The sequence below is a fragment of the Marmota monax genome, unplaced genomic scaffold (assembly GCF_021218885.2).
Source record: "Marmota monax isolate L192 unplaced genomic scaffold, Marmota_monax_Labrador192_F-V1.1 WCK01_AAM20220418_F8-fsc00099, whole genome shotgun sequence".
Taxonomy (NCBI): Eukaryota; Metazoa; Chordata; class Mammalia; order Rodentia; family Sciuridae; genus Marmota; species Marmota monax.
This window is the reverse complement of record NW_026692126.1, coordinates 2,335,349-2,354,656: the sequence shown is the minus strand read 5'-3', so window position 1 is coordinate 2,354,656 and position 19,308 is coordinate 2,335,349. Positions and strand designations below refer to the sequence as shown.

General features: G+C 37.1%; 1 protein-coding gene across 10 annotated transcripts in view; it reads left to right on the top strand.

Moving 5' to 3' along the window:
• The window catches only part of Ppp1r12b (protein phosphatase 1 regulatory subunit 12B), a 198,770-nt gene that overhangs the window by 56,385 nt on the left and 123,077 nt on the right, over positions 1 to 19,308 (top strand). For 9 of the 10 annotated variants that reach the window (XR_009228721.1, XR_006856058.2, XM_058585822.1 and 6 more), the window contains exons 3-10: positions 1,973 to 2,091; positions 4,730 to 4,889; positions 6,315 to 6,459; positions 8,013 to 8,087; positions 9,533 to 9,612; positions 10,267 to 10,406; positions 16,023 to 16,135; positions 18,749 to 18,952. Coding sequence is in view for 8 of the 10 variants with exons in the window: in XM_058585822.1 (XP_058441805.1) it covers positions 1,973 to 2,091; positions 4,730 to 4,889; positions 6,315 to 6,459; positions 8,013 to 8,087; positions 9,533 to 9,612; positions 10,267 to 10,406; positions 16,023 to 16,135; positions 18,749 to 18,952 (1,036 nt within the window). In the remaining 2 variants the exon portion in view is untranslated. Of the gene's footprint in view, positions 1 to 778; positions 860 to 1,972; positions 2,092 to 4,729; positions 4,890 to 6,314; positions 6,460 to 8,012; positions 8,088 to 9,532; positions 9,613 to 10,266; positions 10,407 to 16,022; positions 16,136 to 18,748; positions 18,953 to 19,308 lie in introns of those variants that run through there. The other variant, XM_058585833.1, reaches the window with a different exon arrangement.

The following is a 19,308-nucleotide window of genomic DNA, read 5'->3' as shown; positions in this document are numbered from 1 at the left end:
AGTGAAGAGGGCACAGTTGTGGCCCTCACATTGCTTTGAGTGCTCCTGTGGTCTCATCGAGCTGCAGTGTGGGGTGGTGTGAGAGGAAGGCAAGAGAGAATTCAGTTAGTGAGAAGAGGCAAAGGCTTGAGAAGAAGAAATTGTGTTCCGTCCAGTGGAGGAAACACTGAACTAAGGAGGAGAGCTGGGTGAGAGTGGGGTGTGTTTGGGAATAAGGGTTTTGTTTATAGTTTAGTCCCAACAAACATTTATTATGTGCTTATTATGTATATTATTTGTATTATGATTTTTCAGGGTGGGGGTATGTAAAAGGGAAGGAACCAGAAGAGAGGAGCCATTGAATATGGGGAAGTAAAAAAGAGAAACTGATGGACAGAATAGTGATATTTGATAGATTTAAGAATGCAGATAGAGGGAGTTAACTCTGGAATTGAATAAGGTCTGTCTTCCCTTAAGGCTGTGAGAGAAGGAAGAAGACAGTTGAAAATTAGATGAATTGTGAATACCTTTAAGTTTTACATATGTGGAATTGATTATAAATTAACAAACATTTACTGAGGCCCTGTCAAACCAGCTACTAGGCACTGAGAAAGCAAAATCATGGTCTTAATCTAATTTTTATAGATTTTTTCTCCTTTGTCAATTCTTTGAATGTAGTGACCATACATAGATTTTGGAGGGGGGTTATTGGGAGATTGAACCCAGAGGTGCTTTACCATTGAGCCATATCCTGAACCCTTTTTATTTTGTATTTTGAGACAGGGTCTTGCTAAATTGCTTCGGGCCTCGCTAAGTTGCTGAGGTTAGCCTCAAACTTGTGATCCTCCTGCCTCATCCTCCCAAGTTGCTGGGATTACAGGTGTGTGCCACAACGCCTGACCCATATATTATTTTTAAAAAATTTCCTACAGTGCCTAAAGTATGGTTCTCTGACCAATGATGTTTATTAATTTTTCAATGAATTAAAGTCTAAATTGCAGCTTTTCTTTCCCTTTAAGTGTCTGTGAATATTTGCTAGAGCTCCCAGCATTATTTGGATTCTCACTGGCTCTGAAGTAGTTTGTTCTGGAGAAAAGGTGAATTACACTTGAATTCAAAGATTGGGGCCGTAGCCTCTGCTATTTTCCAGCTATGTGATTTTGAGAAAATTACTTAATATGTGTGAGCCTCAGTTACTTAAAGGAGGATTAGTAATAACTACATTGCCTACTTCATGCCTAAGATTCATGATTTTTTGTGTGTGTGTGTGTGTGAAATCATTTTGAGAATAAAAAAGGACCCATGTAAGGTATTGCAATTATCAGTTTTTTCTTCTTTGGGATTAAGTATTCTATGTGGATTTAGAATCTCACCATTTATCATTTTAATGTTTCTTCTTCAGTGATTTAGTTTCCTCCAAAAGTACAGAAAATTTCACATACATGATTTGTTGAAGGGAAAGTTTTGTGGATATATGATTTAAGAGGATTTGTGCAAATTTTAATGCATACTTTATTTTTCTATTTTCACATCCACAATACTACTTAGTAAACTCCAGTGTGCACTTGGAAGTTTTCATTAGATTTATTTATTTATGTTGCTTTTAGGGGCTCTCTTTCATTCCTAATATTAAATGCAAAGTAAGTCCTTTTGGACACCCTGTTTGGACTTCTGAGATGGTGGACATGTTTTAAAGACTACATGGTATTTAGAAACTTCTTGCTGTCCACTGGAGTGAGAGAGAGACTGGGAGTTAGGTATATGACTATGAAAGAAATCCTACTATTGACATTGCTCTTGTCAGGAAATGGAGAAACTTCCAGGTCTAATTATTAAAGGCTAATGAAGTTGAAAATTAATAATGAAACACCTTATTTGGGGCCATATTTAAAGCCCTGAAATAGGCCTTGCTCTACACAGAACTCCATATACACAAGTATAAATTAATATTAGATTGACAGAGATAATATTCATCCTGAGTCTTGTTGCACAGGTATTTCATTAACCATGGAGCCAGTGTGGGTATGGTGAATAGTGAAGGTGAGGTCCCATCTGACCTTGCAGAAGAGCCAGCCATGAAGGATCTTCTTCTGGAGCAAGTAAAGAAGCAAGGTAACCTAGAGACTATGCTGGGCCCAGAGGGACTCTCTGCCCCCTGTAGAACATAATTCTTTTTGTTGGTTAAAACTTTTGATTATCATATAACAGGAAAGGATTAGATCTGTCTGCACAGCATTAATCAATTACCAACATCATGTAACAACTCAACAAGAATAGGCGAAATGCCAAAAGAATGGCTAGTCATTCCTGGTTTTTGCCATTCTGAGGTTGTATACTCACTGGATAGGTAGAAGTGACCTGAAGAGGAGTGTGAACTTTTTTATCAGTGCATATATGTTGTTAGATTTGCTACACATTGTGGAGTTCAAAAAAAGGGATGGGATACAGTGTGGCCACATTCATTTTGTAACTTTGCATCTTTTTTCTTGAGAACAGAAGTTGATACTAGTAAAATATATTTATTGTAATTTCTGAAATGATTTTTATATTAATCTTAAAATTATTCTGGTAGTTTAATCAAGTTAGGAATATAATTTAGAAGAATATGCTCTAAAAAGGTTTTTTGTTTTGTTTGTTTTGATAGTTTTAGAAGAATTCATTTCAGGGAATGGGGTAGGATTCTCCTACTAAAGGTCTCTGGGTTCTTTTAATTTAAAAATGTTGAATAACACTAGGCAGAGAACAGGAGAACAGGTCTTAGGGAATTCTGCTAGAACTGTCACAAAACTTTAGATGTGATTTGCAGTACTGTTTTTGTTTTGTTTTGTTTTTGGGGAAAGGGAGTTGGTAAACAACCAGACCCACAATCTGTAGTTTATCCCAAAGGATTTAGCTCCAGGGATCTTTTCTGTTATGACCCTTTAAAGCAGTCAGGGCCATCTGACCATGCCCATTCGTTTACAAGCTGCTTTTGTGCTACAGTAGCAGAGTTAAGTAGTTCTTTTTGTTTGTTTGTTTGTTCTTTTTAGTTACACATAACAGTGGAATGTATTTTGTGTATCAAACATACAGGGAGTATAACTTCCCATTCTTGAGGTTGTATAATATGTGGAGTTAACTAGTCATGTATTCATATATGAACATAGGAAAGTTATGTCTGATTCTTTCTATTGTCTTTCCTATTTCTATCCCCCTCCCTTCCTGTCATTCTCCTTTGTTTAATCCAGTGAACTTCTATCCCCTCCTCCTTATTGTGAGTTAGCATCTGGATATCAAAGAGAACATTCAACCTTTGGTATTTTGGGATTGGCTTATTTCATTTAGCAAGAGAGTCTCCAGTTCCATCCATGCCATAATTTCATTCTTCTTTATGGCTGAGTACTATTCCATTGTATATATACCACAGAGTTGAGTAGTTCTAATATACCAGATGGCCAGCAAACCCAAAAATATTTAATATTTGACCCTTTATAGAAAGGATATTGCAAACCTACCTTAAAATAATGATGTTCTAGGTCAACAACTATTGTTTTTATTGCCTTCTACATATAGTTTTGTGCCCTATTGAATTGAAGGCTTTGGTGCTGTTTACCCTCCCATCTCACTCAGTTGCATCTTCTACAATATGTTTTACAATTTACAGATAATTTTTTAAACAAACCAGTTTTTAAAGTAGTTTTGGTTGGAGAATCTACTTTTCCTATTTTGATTGTTGACTCTTCAGTTAAGGATTATACTCTATTGGAATAGACATTCATATGTATGCCTAACTTTGTAGCACTGTTAACTCCCCTTATAGTGTGTGGAATTCTGGTCTGTTCTTTACCCCTTCCTCTCCCCAGATTAGACAGAGATAATACTTAGGTAGTTCCCAGGTTTTCATTTAAGAGTAGAAAGGGAGCAGACCAAGCACAGAAAAGACTGATAATGAAGGTGGAACTCTTTGAATGGGTATGTTTATATTTGAGACATTTCATTATTTATATATCAGGGAGTGCCCCATCTCAGCCCTTCTTCATTGGCATGGGTATTGGAGAGTGGTTGGCTAAAGGGAGGAATTCTTGGAAGTTCCTCCATCATGCTTTTGACTGTTTTTTTAGCCTGCAGATCACCTACTCATCTCTGAAGTATTATGTATAGCTTCAGGTCACTGTATTTTTCTGTATATGGAAACAAGCTTTAGAGATAGTTTATTTTAAAATACGTCATACCTGAAACCAGCATCTTTAATACTAACCTTTTGGTGTAATGAGTGGAAAAGAAAAACAGACAGGGATCAAGTATTTCAGAGTTCTGGTATCACTAATGTGTTTTGTAGTTTTAAGCAAGGCATTGAAACTTTTCATGTTTATTTCCTTATGTGGTAAATGGGGATATTATACTCACTTCAAAGAATTGTTTGGAAACTGAAATGATATAATATAAAAGAACCTTGAAGTTTATAGCTTTGTGCAAATATTATAAGTAAAAATAATATCCCCTCTGATTTTTATGTTCTGTTGAAAATGATTTAGGCATGTTTCCTCAATGGATCTGCATCACATAATATTTAGCCTGATGATTTAACCTGGTAAGACCATTAATGTGTGTGCAAATTCAGCTGCTTTCCTAAATTTGATACTATCCAGTTTGATAATTAAACTGTTATCTGTGGTTATATTTATGATGTGTTTTGAATCTAAGGAAAATAACCTGTTAGACTTGAGTAGAGTTTTAGTAATGCTGGCTGTCTGATATATTACTTCTATAGGAGTTGATCTAGAGCAGTCAAGAAAGGAAGAAGAGCAACAGATGTTACAGGATGCCCGCCAGTGGCTCAACAGTGGGAAAATAGAGGATGTAAGGCAGACCCGCTCAGGAGCCACAGCCCTCCATGTGGCTGCTGCCAAGGGCTACTCTGAAGTGCTCAGGTATTGTTTCTGTATATCAATCAGTAGTTTGGTTTACTGGGATGAGATGAGATGAGTTTTGAATGCCGAAGGTGAATTAGATTTTCAACTATGATGTGTTTCCTTTTTTGTTGATCATGCAGTTTTTTGTTCCCCCACCCCATATTTTGCTGATATTAGGCCACAGATAGTCTACCTCCCTCCTGCCATCCCTCTAGCTTTTCACTGATATGTATGATATATGAAAAAGAGTTAAGATACACAGACCTTGTCCCATTCTATGAATTTATCATTAATTCCCCTGCAACTTTCTCCTCTTAGGACCTGCAATGCAGGACCTATGATCATTTTGGTCCTTCTTGACTTAAATAATTTCTTGGGACTCTTTAGATCAATCTTACAGATCTTGAATATGCAGTGTCTAGAATAGTCAAACTTACATGAGGGATTTGGATTCTACTATATCTATTCCAGTTTTTCTTACATCTGTGCTTTATGTAGCTTTTGGTGCTTAGAGTTGAAAGGTTTTCCCCAAAACGTGGGTTGCTGAAGGCACTGTGTGTGCCATTGCTGCCAAACTCCTTCAGTGTTCTATATTCAACCTAATATGGGGTTTCTAATAGATGTGACAGTGTGTTGTACTCCATGTCTGTCCAAGTGTGACATCCATACTGTGCTCAATTCTTGGAAGATTTCTGGAGCTCCACAATAAAGGGCCTCAGCCAGCTCAGTGCAATTTGGGACTTCTGGAATCATATCTTTACATGTATAACATGGTTACAGTTAGATTAAAGCTTTAAAGTGAGTGTCTGCAGATACTCTTGTAGAGTAGAAGGTATGAGATTCTGTAGTAAACCTATGATATTGTGGAAAGACCAACCAGAAAGTATCCTGAAGAAATATGAGCCCTTGTTTTATGTTAATTTCTCCTTGCCCTGGAGAATAGAGAGCACATTCTATAATAGAGTTGTATGACTTGGTTAATTGAATTAGGTTTTTGTTAGTCTCAGGTACCCACCTATCTTTGCACTCCCCTTATACAATATACATGGATATGTGTAGGAAATACCATACAAATGACCTTTTTGAGGGGCTCAGTTAAAAATCATCTATGATTTATGCTCAAAGTAGCAATTATGAAACCATAGCTATGCCTTAGAGGGCAGAAGCAATCATAGAATGAATCCCTGTAGTTCAGGGCTCAATCTGAAATCAATTAATTTGGAAAGCACCTACAGGTTGAGCATCCCTGATCCAAAAATCTAAAATCTGAAATGTTCCAAAATCTGAAACTTTTTGAGTGCCAATATAATGCCCCAAGTGGAAAATTCCACATCTTTAAAGCCCATAATTATTTAACATATTGTATAAAATGACCTTCAGCTTTTTTGACAGAAAATTGTAAAATTGAAAAGAGAAATGTAATATTTGGGGTTTTCTTCTTAGACTTCTAATTCAGGCTGGCTACGAACTCAACGTTCAGGATCTTGATGGCTGGACTCCCCTCCATGCAGCAGCACACTGGGGAGTGAAGGAGGCTTGTTCCATCCTGGCAGAAGCACTCTGTGACATGGATATCCGGAACAAACTGGTTAGTGAGTCTGAATCTCTAAAACGCAATGAGGTTGGTGGTTGAGTCTCTAGAACAAAATGGCCAGGTGACTGCTCTGGAGAAATGTGCATCCCTGGTAACTGTGATGTTGCCCTCACCTGCCTGCCCTCACCCATTATCAACACAGAGAAGTGTTGCTACATGAAATAAAACCCCATTAACCTAGTGAAGCCCTTAAAACAAACTTGGCAAAAAAAAAAAAAAAAAAAGGCTTTCAGAAACCTAAGGCCACTATTTATAATGAAGTATGGAAGAGTTGTTATTTTTCAAATCATTCTTTTAACAGCTGAGCTCTATTCACATTGAGTCATTTAACAATGTTACAATAACAAATAACTTTGAGTTTTGGCTGAAAATAGCCTTATTCAGCCTCACTTCAAGCATCTTAGAAGCCCTGAATTCCAATCCTTGTCTCCTAATTTTCTAAGAACCCAGAGATAATGGACTTTTTTTTTCTTTTTTCTTTTTCTTTTTTTGTACTGGATTTGAACTCAGGGAGCCTTTCCACTGAGCTACATCCCCCAGTCTTTTGGAGTCACAGTCTCACTAAGTTGCTGAAGGTCTTGCTAAGTTGTTTAGGCTGGCCTTGAACTTGTGATCCTCTTGCTCAGCTTCCCAAGTTGCAGGAATTACAGGCATGCAGCACTGTACCTGGTTTGGACTCTTTAATTAGTAGATGTTCTTATCTGCCTCACGTCTCCTTTGGGTCCTGGTTTCATTCTCAGACTATAGGTCAGAGTCCTTAATTGGGCTGATGTTTTCTAAAAGAGAAAACCTTCCTATCTGCCCTTTTGTTACTTAAAGGGAGATGATTTCTGTGACTTATCTTTGGTGCACATGTTTCTGAACCTCCCCCAGAGGTTTTTAAGAGCCCTTATTAAATTCATCATTGTAATTAAGACCTTTTTTAGAGTAGGTACAAGTAGAGGTTTCCCTTGATTATTTGCCAACAGGCAATAAACATTAGAAATGATGTGGTGATATTTCCTCAATACTGTTTTGTACAATATGAAGCTCTCTGCTTAATGGGTTTGCTGTTTCTTACAGAGTTTCCTATGTAATAGATGAAGGTCTGTCATAAAGTAGGGTAGATTAATTTGGAAAGCACCTACAGGTTGAGCGTCCCTAATCCAAAAATCTAAAATCTGAAATTCTCCAAAATCTGAAACTTTTTGAATGCTAATATAATACCCCAAGTGGAAAATTCCACACCTTTAAAGCACACAATTATTTAACATATTGTATAAAATGACCTTCAGGCTGTATGTACAAGTTGTATATGAAGAATGAATGATGTTTGTGTTTAGACTTGGATCCTATCCTCCATATATCTTATTATGTATATGCAAATATTCCAAAATCTGAAAAAAATTCAGAGACTTCTGGTCCTAAGCATTTTGCATAAGGGATACTCAGCCTGTATCATTGGAATCTAAGGCAGAAAGTGAATATTGCATAGTCCCTGATAAAATAAAGGTACATAATAACTGCTTCTATTTTCTATCAGTCATTGTGTCCCTTTTCTCTCCCAGGGTCAGACGCCATTTGATGTGGCTGATGAGGGTCTTGTGGAACATTTGGAGATGCTCCAGAAGAAGCAGAATGTGGTGAGTCACTGTTTCATACTTTGAAAGATCTTCTAGCAGTTTGCGGTCTACAGTGGGTATCACAGTTGCTTGCTTTTATTATGTCTGTTGAGAACTGAACTGGACATTTCCGAATTCCAGAGATATTCATTGTTTCCTTCAGGAACTAACAAGAGTCTGTTAGAAGAAAGTATTCTAGAAACCACTGTTGTTAAAGTTTGCTTGTTGTAAGATATCCTTTAAGCAGATGAAAGCAACAAACAACAACAACAACAACAAAAAACACTACACTTGAGTTCTAGAAAATGCTATGTTCAAATTAAGAGCTTTTTTTCCAAATGAATACTAGAATGCAGGACTCATAATTTTTTCTTTCTCTTATTAACTAAAAGTATATAATTTAAAGCATATTGATTATAAAGAGGGATATTTATCTTTCTTAACAAGTATAAAATGATAAAACAGTTATTTGGTATTGGACAGTATTGGTCAGTGATTCATACTTATTCTAGATTCCATGAAACATCCAAAATTCAGTCCTCTTCTCCTTCTTCTTCATTTTAAATCTTTTTTTGGTTTGGTTACCTGTACCATTCTGCTTAGTGCTACACACACCTGGTGCCCATGCACAAACTGCAGCATGGAAAACCACCTCCAATAAAGAGATGAAGAATGAATGTGTCACATTTACTCCCCACAAAGGGGATGAGTAATTTGGTGAGGAGAATAAAGATCAGTGACCACAGGGTAGAATAGGAAAAAAAAAAAAAAATCAGTGGCTTTCCTGTTATATAGCTGCAACAGTCTTCCTAATATAAGATGTATACTTTGCATAGTTAGGTTTTTAAAACCTTTTTATTCTGAAATAATTTTTCATTCACGAAGAAATTACAAAAATCATAGAGAAGATTCCTATAAATTCTTTACCAAACATTGTTATGTTTTTGAGCCTAAATAATATTGTCACTGAATAACATTTCTATAATTATGATAATGATTCATACCCATGTCTCCTACATAACTTTAGGCTCTAGGGATAGAATACATATTGTCTAGAGCATGCATCTAAATATCATTCTAAGGGCTAATTTCCCATTTTGGTACCTGTGTTTTCTTTAGAATTATTGTCAACTTATTGATCATATAGAATTCTTTCCAAGTTGCTGCTGGCCTTTTGTTCTTCAGAAGCTAGGTTTTTTTGGGATTTGGGTATTTGAAGCAGGAAGTTTTCTTGAAGCGTTAACACCATGTTGTTTTCTTGTCTAATCTGGATGAGGATTTTCCTCTGTCATTTTTTCCTAAGGAGACCCAGCTGATGTGTTTCTCTTTTTTGCAGTTTCTTTTCCCCTACTTTAGTGTGGGTTCTGTCTTCTTCAGGATGATAGTGCCATTGGGTTCTTCTTAATACTGCTGATTTTTCACCAGTAGTCAACTTTTTTCCTTTTCTCTATTTTATCAATTTTCAGCTTCGAAGTGAAAAGGAGACACGAAATAAACTCATTGAGTCAGACCTGAACAGCAAGTTGCAGAGTGGACTCTTTAAGAAGTAAGATACTTGGGCTTGAGGAATGGGTTCAAGCTGTGTTCTAATATATCAGACTGACCCTGAGAATTTATATGATGAAGAAACTATGTTTGTTTTAGTCAGATCATCTTCAAACATGTTAAAAAGTTTAGGGGACAGGGAGACGGCATTGATATAGGTGAAAAACACTGAGAATAGGTGAATGTGCTTTAAACTTAGAAATTAATGAAGACTGCATGCATGCAGCATTTCTTCTATCCTAGCTTGAGGGTTCTTAGTCCCACCTAGTCCCATAAATGCACTGTAAGTTCTGTTGTTTACCACTGTTTTGGTGCCTAGCATGATTCCTGGCATGTAATAAGTTGTGAGTAAGCATCTGTTAGTTTTTGTTTTTTTATATCTACCCATCATCACAAGTCATGGTTTCCTTTTTTTCTGTATGTTGAACAGGCCAGATCTCCTCGAGTCATATTCAAGAGTCAATACTACACCTTAATCTGAAAAAAAAAAAAAAAAAACAAACTCCAGGGTTCAGATGAACACATAGATATAAAGAAGGATCTAAATATATTTCTACTATTGCCTCTCTATATATTATAGTCTATAGATTTGTTCTCTTTATTTTACCTGTTGTCATTACTTCTGAATTACATTCAACTTGTGTCTTTAATTTAGCAAAGAGAAGATGCTATATGAGGAAGAGACACCCAAGTCCCAAGAAATGGAGGAAGAAAATAAAGAATCCAGCAGCTCTAGTTCAGAGGAAGAGGAAGGTGAAGATGAAGCTTCTGAGTCAGAAACTGAGAAGGAGGCAGGTAATGCAAAGATCCTCCATTTCCACTGCTTGTCAGAAAGCTGGCCAGGCCTCAAGGCACTGCAAATTTAGTTTTCAAAGAAAAGAGATCAAATTGCTAGTGACAACTTGTTTATAAAAGCTGTGAGCTCTGTTAAACTATATCTTCCAGTTTCTATGCAGCCATGTAGTAAGGTGCCCAGAGAATTCTGTGTGAGGGAGCCAGCTGTCCTAACCTTGAATTTGTAAATAGCATCAAGATCAGATTCCAAAAAGTCACTATGTCTCTTTGGGTCAAATACTTTTGATGAACTGGTGAAAATTTGTACTTAGTTCTCAGGTTAGTTTGATTCCCTAAACAGAATCCTAAAATCGACCACCCTCCCCACCCACCGTCCCCCATCCTTCTCCTTATTATATAATGTTCCTTCAGGTCCTGAATAGAGGATTAAGAAAGGAACAATATCATATTTACCTTTATGATTCTTTTTTAGTGGAGGGGTAATACTGGGAATTGAACCCAGGGGCATTCTAACACTGAACTTAAACTCCTGCCCTTTCATTTTTTCAGTCAGGATCTCACTAAGTTGCCAGGACTGACCTTGAATTTGTGATCCTTCTGTCTCAGCCTCCTGAATAGCTTGGATTACAGGTGTGCACCACCATGCCTGGCTTATCTTTATCATTTTTTTTTTTCTTTTTGTGTCGGGATTGAACCCAGGGGTGTTTAACCACCAAGCCACATTTCCATTCCTTTTTTTTTCTAAGTTGCTGAAGTTGGCTTTAAACTTGAGATTCTCTTGCCTCTATCACCCGAGTCATTGGGATTACAGGTCCTATATGACTTTCATTGATAACAGTACAGTCCTTCCCAGGTATTCTGGGAAATTGGTTTTAGGACCCCTGTAGATAATCAAAATTCTTAGATGCTTAAGTCCCTTATTTAAAACGACACAGTATTTGCTTATAAACTATGCACACCCTCCTGTGTACTTCAAATAATTCTAAGTTACTTATAATATACAATGCAATATAAATGCTATGTAAATAGTTGTTACACTGTATTGTAGGGAATAATGATGGGGAAAAAGTCTGTACATATTCAATATGTATACATTTTTTTTCTTGAATTATTTTCAGTCCATGGTTAGTTGAATCCATGGAAGGCTAACTGTACATCTCATATGGAGATTCTTAAGTTTATTATTGACAAGACAGGAGCCCTAAAAATGAGAATGAGGTGCTGAACATGGTCAGATCATTAAGCTATAAAATAGCCTATAGGTTTGGTTTTGTAAAGGCCGGCAATCATTGAGAAATAATAAGCTGGATTTTACTGAATAGAAATTCAGCTGCAAATAATAGTTCTCATAGATAATTGGAAAGAAATGGTAAGCTAAGATTTTAATTGCACATATGCCCTGCATTCATTGGCACATTATCCCTCCAGATTTGAGTTCATGAAAAAAGATGACATTTCCAGCTTGAAAACCAAGTTAGAGGGGAAGAGGCCACCCATTAAGTTTATAATGAAATCTGTATTTTCCTCTGAATTCTATTGTAGCTGGACTACCTATAATGAAGATATTTAACTTACTGTGTTGTCTTGGCCCAAGCTTCTGATGATGTCTGGCTTTCCTGATATGGTTTCTGTCAATCATGGGAGAATATCACCTGTCTTCATGTTTCAATCTGAGGCTCACTGAATGTCACCAGAGGTTAGAGTCCATCAGTGCCATAGAGAAGACAGACACCAGCTAGGTTTGCAGTATAGGAGATGACCTTATATTCATTGAGACTTGGATTTCTATTATTAATCAGGTGTAGCTTGCTCTGGAAATGCAGTGTCAGTACTTAAAAAGATATATAAATGCGTTTCTTTTTGTCCTTTGTATTAGCTATTGAGCATTGGCATATTGCCAAGTTTTCAGATGTTACCCAGAATTAATATTGGGTTTGCTCTATGCTATATCTACCAAGGTATTAAAAAAAATGGGAGGGAGCTGCTTGAACTCCTGGGAGCTGCTTGAACTCCTGGCATTGCTTGTGATTTGTACCACTACCCCAGATCTCATTCCCTGCAGCCCACTTCCACACTGCTGTTGGAGTAAAATACCTACAACACCCTTATAACTATTGTGTACCTAATTCAAAACCTAGAACTACCTCCTCACTCCACCTTTGCCTACGGACTAAGTCCCAAACTCTGTAGCCTGGCTGTCAAGGCCTTTCATAATCTATCTCCAGCTGACCTTTCCAGTGCTACACACAGGCAAGGACATATTGTAGTCAGACCATATTGCTCGATTTCTTTAAACATGCTGTGATCTCTCCTGCTGTTGAATGTTTATTTGTATTTTAAAATTTATTTCAGGCCTTCAGATGCTTGTTTAGTGAGTTCTGTTAGGAGCTTTAGGATCTAGCAGATTCAAATGGTGATATTTTAGGTTTTTCTGATAACTGAAATCTGCAAAGAATAGACCCCTTTTCTGTTCTCCCACCCAACAGTATTGCTCCCCTGTTTGTATCCCTCTACCACCATGTTCTTAATTCTCTTCTAGCACTCATTGTTTTGGCTGGGAACACTGGGTTTATTATTATGCCCCCAGGTCTCAGCACAATGCCTGGCACATGGCAGGCACTCACATTCATTAAATGTTTTTTGTTGAATATGTCTAGTTAGGGGAATAGAAAGGCATATATACATGAGTAAAATACATGCCATGTGAGAGAGATTAATCCAATCACTGGTATTCACTAGTAAGAAAGATTATGTTTAGTTCAGGGAATTGTAATAAAACTTTACATCTGCAGTGCATTTTACTTTGCAACACACATTTAAACGTTTTTATTTAATCCTCATAATCACACTCTGGGGTATATATCATTATCACCACTTTTTAGATTGAGAAATTGACACCATAGGAGGTTAGGTGAATTAGGTTTCATAGATAGCACATATAGTTTTGATCTGGAGCTCCTCAGAGAAGTAAGGGACCAGTGCAAATTATCTGCACAGAAGTGAAAGATGAAATTAGAAAAGGATGAGATCCCTAAGGAAGAGACTTTAGAGAAAAGAGGTACAAAAAAGAATCTTGACATACTGTGCTTAGGATGTGAAGTGGAAGGAAGTGAAATAGAATCTCTGAAGGAGGCAAAGAAGGTGTGACCAGAGAGATTGAGGAAAACCAGGATGCATCATTCTACCTCAGAAACCAGGGCTGTAGTGAGAAGGGAGAACTGAAGGATGACACAGCAATTAGGAAGTCACTAGTAATCCTAGAGAGCAGTTTCAGTAGCCTGGTGTGGGCAGAAGCCAGATGGTTCTAGCAAGCTTCCCTACTCATTTCTGCAGTTCTCTGCCAACTGAAATTTCACTCAGGTCCCAAATCCCAGCTCCAATCAACTTTTTCTTTATGGATCCCTACCATATAAATATATGGTTTTCTTCCCTCCCCTGATTCCTGTAGCTATTGTTTGAATGTCTGGTGTATTACTTTTTTCCTGATGTTTAATATTTGAATTATTTGGTTTGTTGCTCTTCCTTTCTGCTCTTCCCCCACCAGCAAGCTTTGGAAGCACTTGAAAGTAATGTGTCTTGATCCACTTGCTATGTACCATAGTTCCTAGCACATGGCCTTCTATTAAGGTGCTCAGTAAATATGTGGGGAAAATGCAAGGAAGTGCATTATACCAAAACCTTTCCAAATATTGCCTGTGTGGTACTAAACTAATACTTGTTGAATGCATTTATCCTAATTTTAAAGACCCACAGATACAACTTTTTAATATGATATTTTTCATGTGTCTTATGTTGTAGTAAAGATATTAATTTTATTTTGAGGTGAACATAAGCATTTTGATTAGAGTTTTTCTTTTTCCCCTTTTATTTATTTGACTTAAATATTTTGTGAATCAATTATTTATTGCTGAGTAAAAACTATCCCCAAACTTAGTGGCTTAAAACAGTAATACCTTATGTGTACCAAATTCAACAGATTGGCAATTTCAGAAGGGCTCAGCTGTATGATTTGTGTCTCCTCATGGTAATGCTAGGTTCACTCATGTTTGTATAGTCAATTGATGAGTCATCTAAAGGGATGAGGTCCTAGATGGCAGGATGTTTAGTGCAAATGAGCCATGTGACTCCTATCTTCAAGCAACTTAGCTTCTCCTTCTTCATGTGGCAGATGCTTCAAAAAGCAGTCAAAGGCTAAAGCTCAGTGTATAGGCACTTTTCAAACTTAACTTTTGTCACATTTGCTAATGTTCCCATGGCCATAGCAAATCACCTGGCTAAGCCCAGAGTCAATGTAGAAACGGTATGGATTCATGGAGACATGATTTGCACAAGGGTATGGATTCGCGGAGACATGATTTGTTGGGAGCTATTACAGTAACAGTCTGTCACATTTGGCTAGTAAGCTGGATTTCTCAGGGCTACAGATACTCAGATAGTATTTAAAGAATGCCTTGAATATTCACAATAATTCAAAAAAATAACATTATTTTTTTTAAAAATGAGGGATTTACTATGGCCAGACAATGAGCTATGCAGTTTTAGAACATAATCTCTAATCTTTATCATAATTCCCACAAGGTAAGACTCAGTGAGAAAATAGAGATTTAAATATAAGTAAACTTTTCTAGTATCACACAGTTAGGATATAGCTTAAAATTGTCACATAATTCATGAGTAGGTTACTCTTGGGGTTGTTTCCAGAGCACATAAATCAGAATCAGTGCATAATTCACTAGACATAGGCACAGTGGTAGTTATTTAGTTTGTAGCAATAAAAAGACAAGCTTTCTGATTGATAACCCTACCGATATGGACCACTCATTTATATTATGTGAGTTCAGCAATAATATTATTCTGTAGCTCACCCTCCAATCCCTTTTTACCTTTATTTCCTATTGTAACCATAGGAATTCCCACTATTTAAAGTAGGCTGGCCATTTTGCTGACCATCAGATGTATTTCTTTTGATTTCTGAGCCATTACTCATGCCCCTTCTTCCTCTTCCACCTGTCAGTCGGTACTGTCTTCCAGCTTCCTCTGTGGTTCTGTTCTAGAGAACCCTGACTAATGTAGCAATTTTCCCTGTTTCTTCCCTCAGAGGATCTGCCTCCTCTGAAATTCTCTAGCACTTGTTGATCTGAATCAACCACTTTAGTACCTGAATTTTATATGACGTTGTGTTATTATCGTTGTAAAGAGTCTTATCTCTTTTGATTATAATTACCTAGAAAACAAAGTCTATCTTGCACTTTTTGTTTTTTTCCCTGCCAAGCAACCCCCAAACACATATTCTTCCCAAGTAGTAACTAATGAATTCTATATATGATTTTACTGATAATGTAGAAACAATTTTCACTTTTCATCTGGAAATTAGAGTTGGAGCTTACATAAAGAATCAGTGCATAACACTGCCAAAGATACAAGATGGGAATACTGTTGAGTTTATTTTCTTCTGCCCACAGTGGCTGGAGAGTTCATCTTAGTTTGAGTTTAATATTACATGGCCCTAAAATGTGTTCTGATAACAAGCCTTTTCTGTTAGCAGAAAAGAACATAGACACACAAAGGTATGGTTTTCATACTTGGACTTGTTACTTCTCTTATCTTAAATAACAGATAAAAAGCCAGAAGCCACGGTCAACCATTCCAACTCTGAAAGCAAGAGTAGTGTCATGGAGCAGATACCAACACCAGCTCAGAATACCTTCTCTGCCTCTTCTGCTAGGAGAGTGAGTACTTTGGAATTATTTGGGTATTATATTTCACCCTCCTGCAATAATACATATTTAGAAAGGACTCAAAGATATGTTCTTGAAAAAAATAAAGATATACTTTTGCCTTAGTCCTCTCCTAGAACAAAATACCACACTGGTTGATGTAAGCAATTGAAATTTATTCCTCACAGTTCTGAAGGCTGAGAAGTCCCAGACCAATATACTGGATTCAGTATATGAGCCATGTGACTCTTCTGTCTCGAAGATGGCCACCTTCTTGCTATGTCCTAACGTGGTGGAAAGAAAGGGAGCTCTGGTGTCTCTTCCTTTTCATATAAGGGCACCAGCCCTGTTGGAGGAGAGACCCACTCTGTTGACCTTGTTTAACCATTACCACCTACTCACTGGCCCCATCTCCAAATAAGACATATTGGGGATTAGGGCTTTAATATATGAATTTTGTAGGGACACAAAGAATCAGTGCATAACACTGCCAAAAATACTTTTTGTAAAACCATCACCAAATATGGCTACAGATGGGTTAAGATAACATAGGATAGAATAGTCTGGGACCAAAAACATTTTTTTTAAAAAGTCATTTCCTGTTTTTTTTCACATCCAAGGTTAAGGTAACTATATATAAACTTTAGACAGGTTTAGGAAGATATCTGGCATCCAAAAATAATTGCTTTGATGACTATTCTCTTTTTTCTACTTCTCTCTAAAACTTTGTTTTCATGTCTTTATACTTTATGATGGGTAAAGGGCAGAAGTAGAAAGAACATGTTGAAATTTCAGGAGCACTTCCTGCTACAACTTTACACAAACTAAGAATCTGTAGGCTCCTAGTCAGTGAGACAGAGCTGAATGATGATCCATTCTACAAAGTGCAAAATTGGTTTTGAAGTTAAGAATTGATCCAAATTCTTTGGAATAGAACTGTTGAAAAAACTGTGTGGTTTTGGAGATATTAACTTATTGATCTGATTTCCTCATGAATTGGAAAGATGGGCTTCTGGTGTCCTTGTGGAAATGAGAGAACAAGTCTTGGCTACTTATTTATTCCTAGAAACATCATTGTGAATCATTACACAGGCTTCAAATAGAATATAATCACTTGGTTGTACCTCACATACTGTAACTGCTTCTAGTTGTGACTAGATTTCCTATGTTTTTATTTTTATTTCATTTTTAATTTTTTGCTCTACTGGGAATTGAACCCATGGGTGCGCTCCCACTGAGCTATATTCCCAGTCCTTTTTTGAGACAGGCTCTCACCAGGTTGCCCAGGTTGGTTTTGGACTTTTGTTCCTCCTGCCTCAGCTTCCCAAGTTGCTGATTATAGGTGTGCACCACAGCACTCAGCTAAACTTCCTAATTTTCAAAAAGAAAAATAATAAATTTTTAAAAATACAAACACATGCAGTACTGATTCCACTTTGCTGAATAATACTGTGAAAGGGGGAAAGATTCCCTAAGAATTAGGGTAACTTATAAAAAGGAAGGAGTATATAAATGTATGTACTCACGTGACAATGAAGAGAAAACTCTGAGCATGAGTTGGAGATGAATGCATTAACATTTGTACTGCATTTTCACTATTTCAAGCAGTAAAGATGACCTTGCAAAGTTTCCCAGACCCTAGGAAGGAGCTGTTGGATAGTGTTCCAAAGACCAATTATACCCTAAACTGGTCTTTGGGCTAATGCTAGTCTATGAATTTTCCCTGATTTATAATTAAAGATAATGTAAGCTTTTTATGAAGCTTCCTTTTTTTAATGCAGTGCTAGGGGTGGAACCCAGAGCCTTGCACGTGTTAGGCAAGTGCTCTACCACTGAGCTACAGCCCCAGGCGTGAAACTTTCTTTTCTAAAATTAAAAATTCCTTCTTCTTTTTAATATAATGACAGTGATGGTGAGCTGTTCATGTTTTGAAAGATTTTCTCTCCAGACAAAAGAAAAAAGGTAGAAACCTTTGACCTTTAAAGTTTTTCTTTTTAAATTTTGTGGTCAGTGAAATCTAAAATTCTTGGAACTGCTATCCAACATCAAATAAGTTCTTTTGAAGTTGGCAGTTAGAATTTGTGTGGAGGAGCCTCTGATATTTTATTAGTATTAAATCAGCTTATCACATATAGTACCTTCAGACATATTTACACATTAGCTCTCTTGTGTTTTCAAACTCCACATATCATGTGGAGGAATTAAACTCATTATCACCATTTTACAGATGAGCATGTTGAGACCTAAGAAGTGAAATATCTTATTTTCAGTTACCCAGTGAGTCAAGAGAAGATGTATCACTACCTCTTCATCTTTATATCACTACTCCAGGTCAGTTAAGGAGAGCAAATGGTTTTTTATTTCTCAGAACAAATCTGTCAGGGAGGAGAACTGTGCTGAGAATTGGAGGCTATTTCTGGCTTAGGGAGAAAGAGAGCCTTGAGAGGTGATAAGCGTCCTCTAGGTGAGGAGGGCACATTGGCAGACAGCCCACTGTGTGTTTGTTCTCTGGTGCTGCCTTAGTTGCTTCACTGAACTTTGTTAAGCATGGAAAGGGCAAATAGGCGCAAACAGAAGGCTCATCAGGACCTTGCTTTTTTCTTTTCTTTGCATCCTCCCTCATAGTTCTCCTCCAGCCTTTTCAACAAGCCAGAAGAGGCCAAAGATGAATCTCCTTCTTCATGGAGATTGGGACTCAAAAAAACTGGCAGTCACAACATGCTGAGTGAAGTGGCCAATTCCAGAGAAGGCCTAAGGGATCGAGGCTCTTCCATCTACCGCTCCTCTTCAAGCCCTCGGATCTCTGCTCTGCTGGACAACAAAGATAAGGTGCAATTCCAGCAGGATGTGGGAGAATTCCAAGCAGTTTTCTTTCATGAAAATTCAATCCTGGGAATAATGAAAATATTTTCTATTCTCTAAGAGGAATGTAGAACTATAACACCTGAGGAAGGAGACAGACACATTGATAGTATCATCAAGTTGCTATTTGCTTGCTATTATTCTCTTGGTCAAAAAAGAAAATAAATTTTAAATATAGCTTCTTCTTTTGACTTATATGTTCATTCTTGCTTACCTTCTTATCTAGAGTAAAATAGAGGATCAGAGAAAATTGGATATGGCTCAAAAGGTTCTTTTGAACCAATACCAGAAACTTCACTCTTTTGATGTTTAGAAGCAAAGTT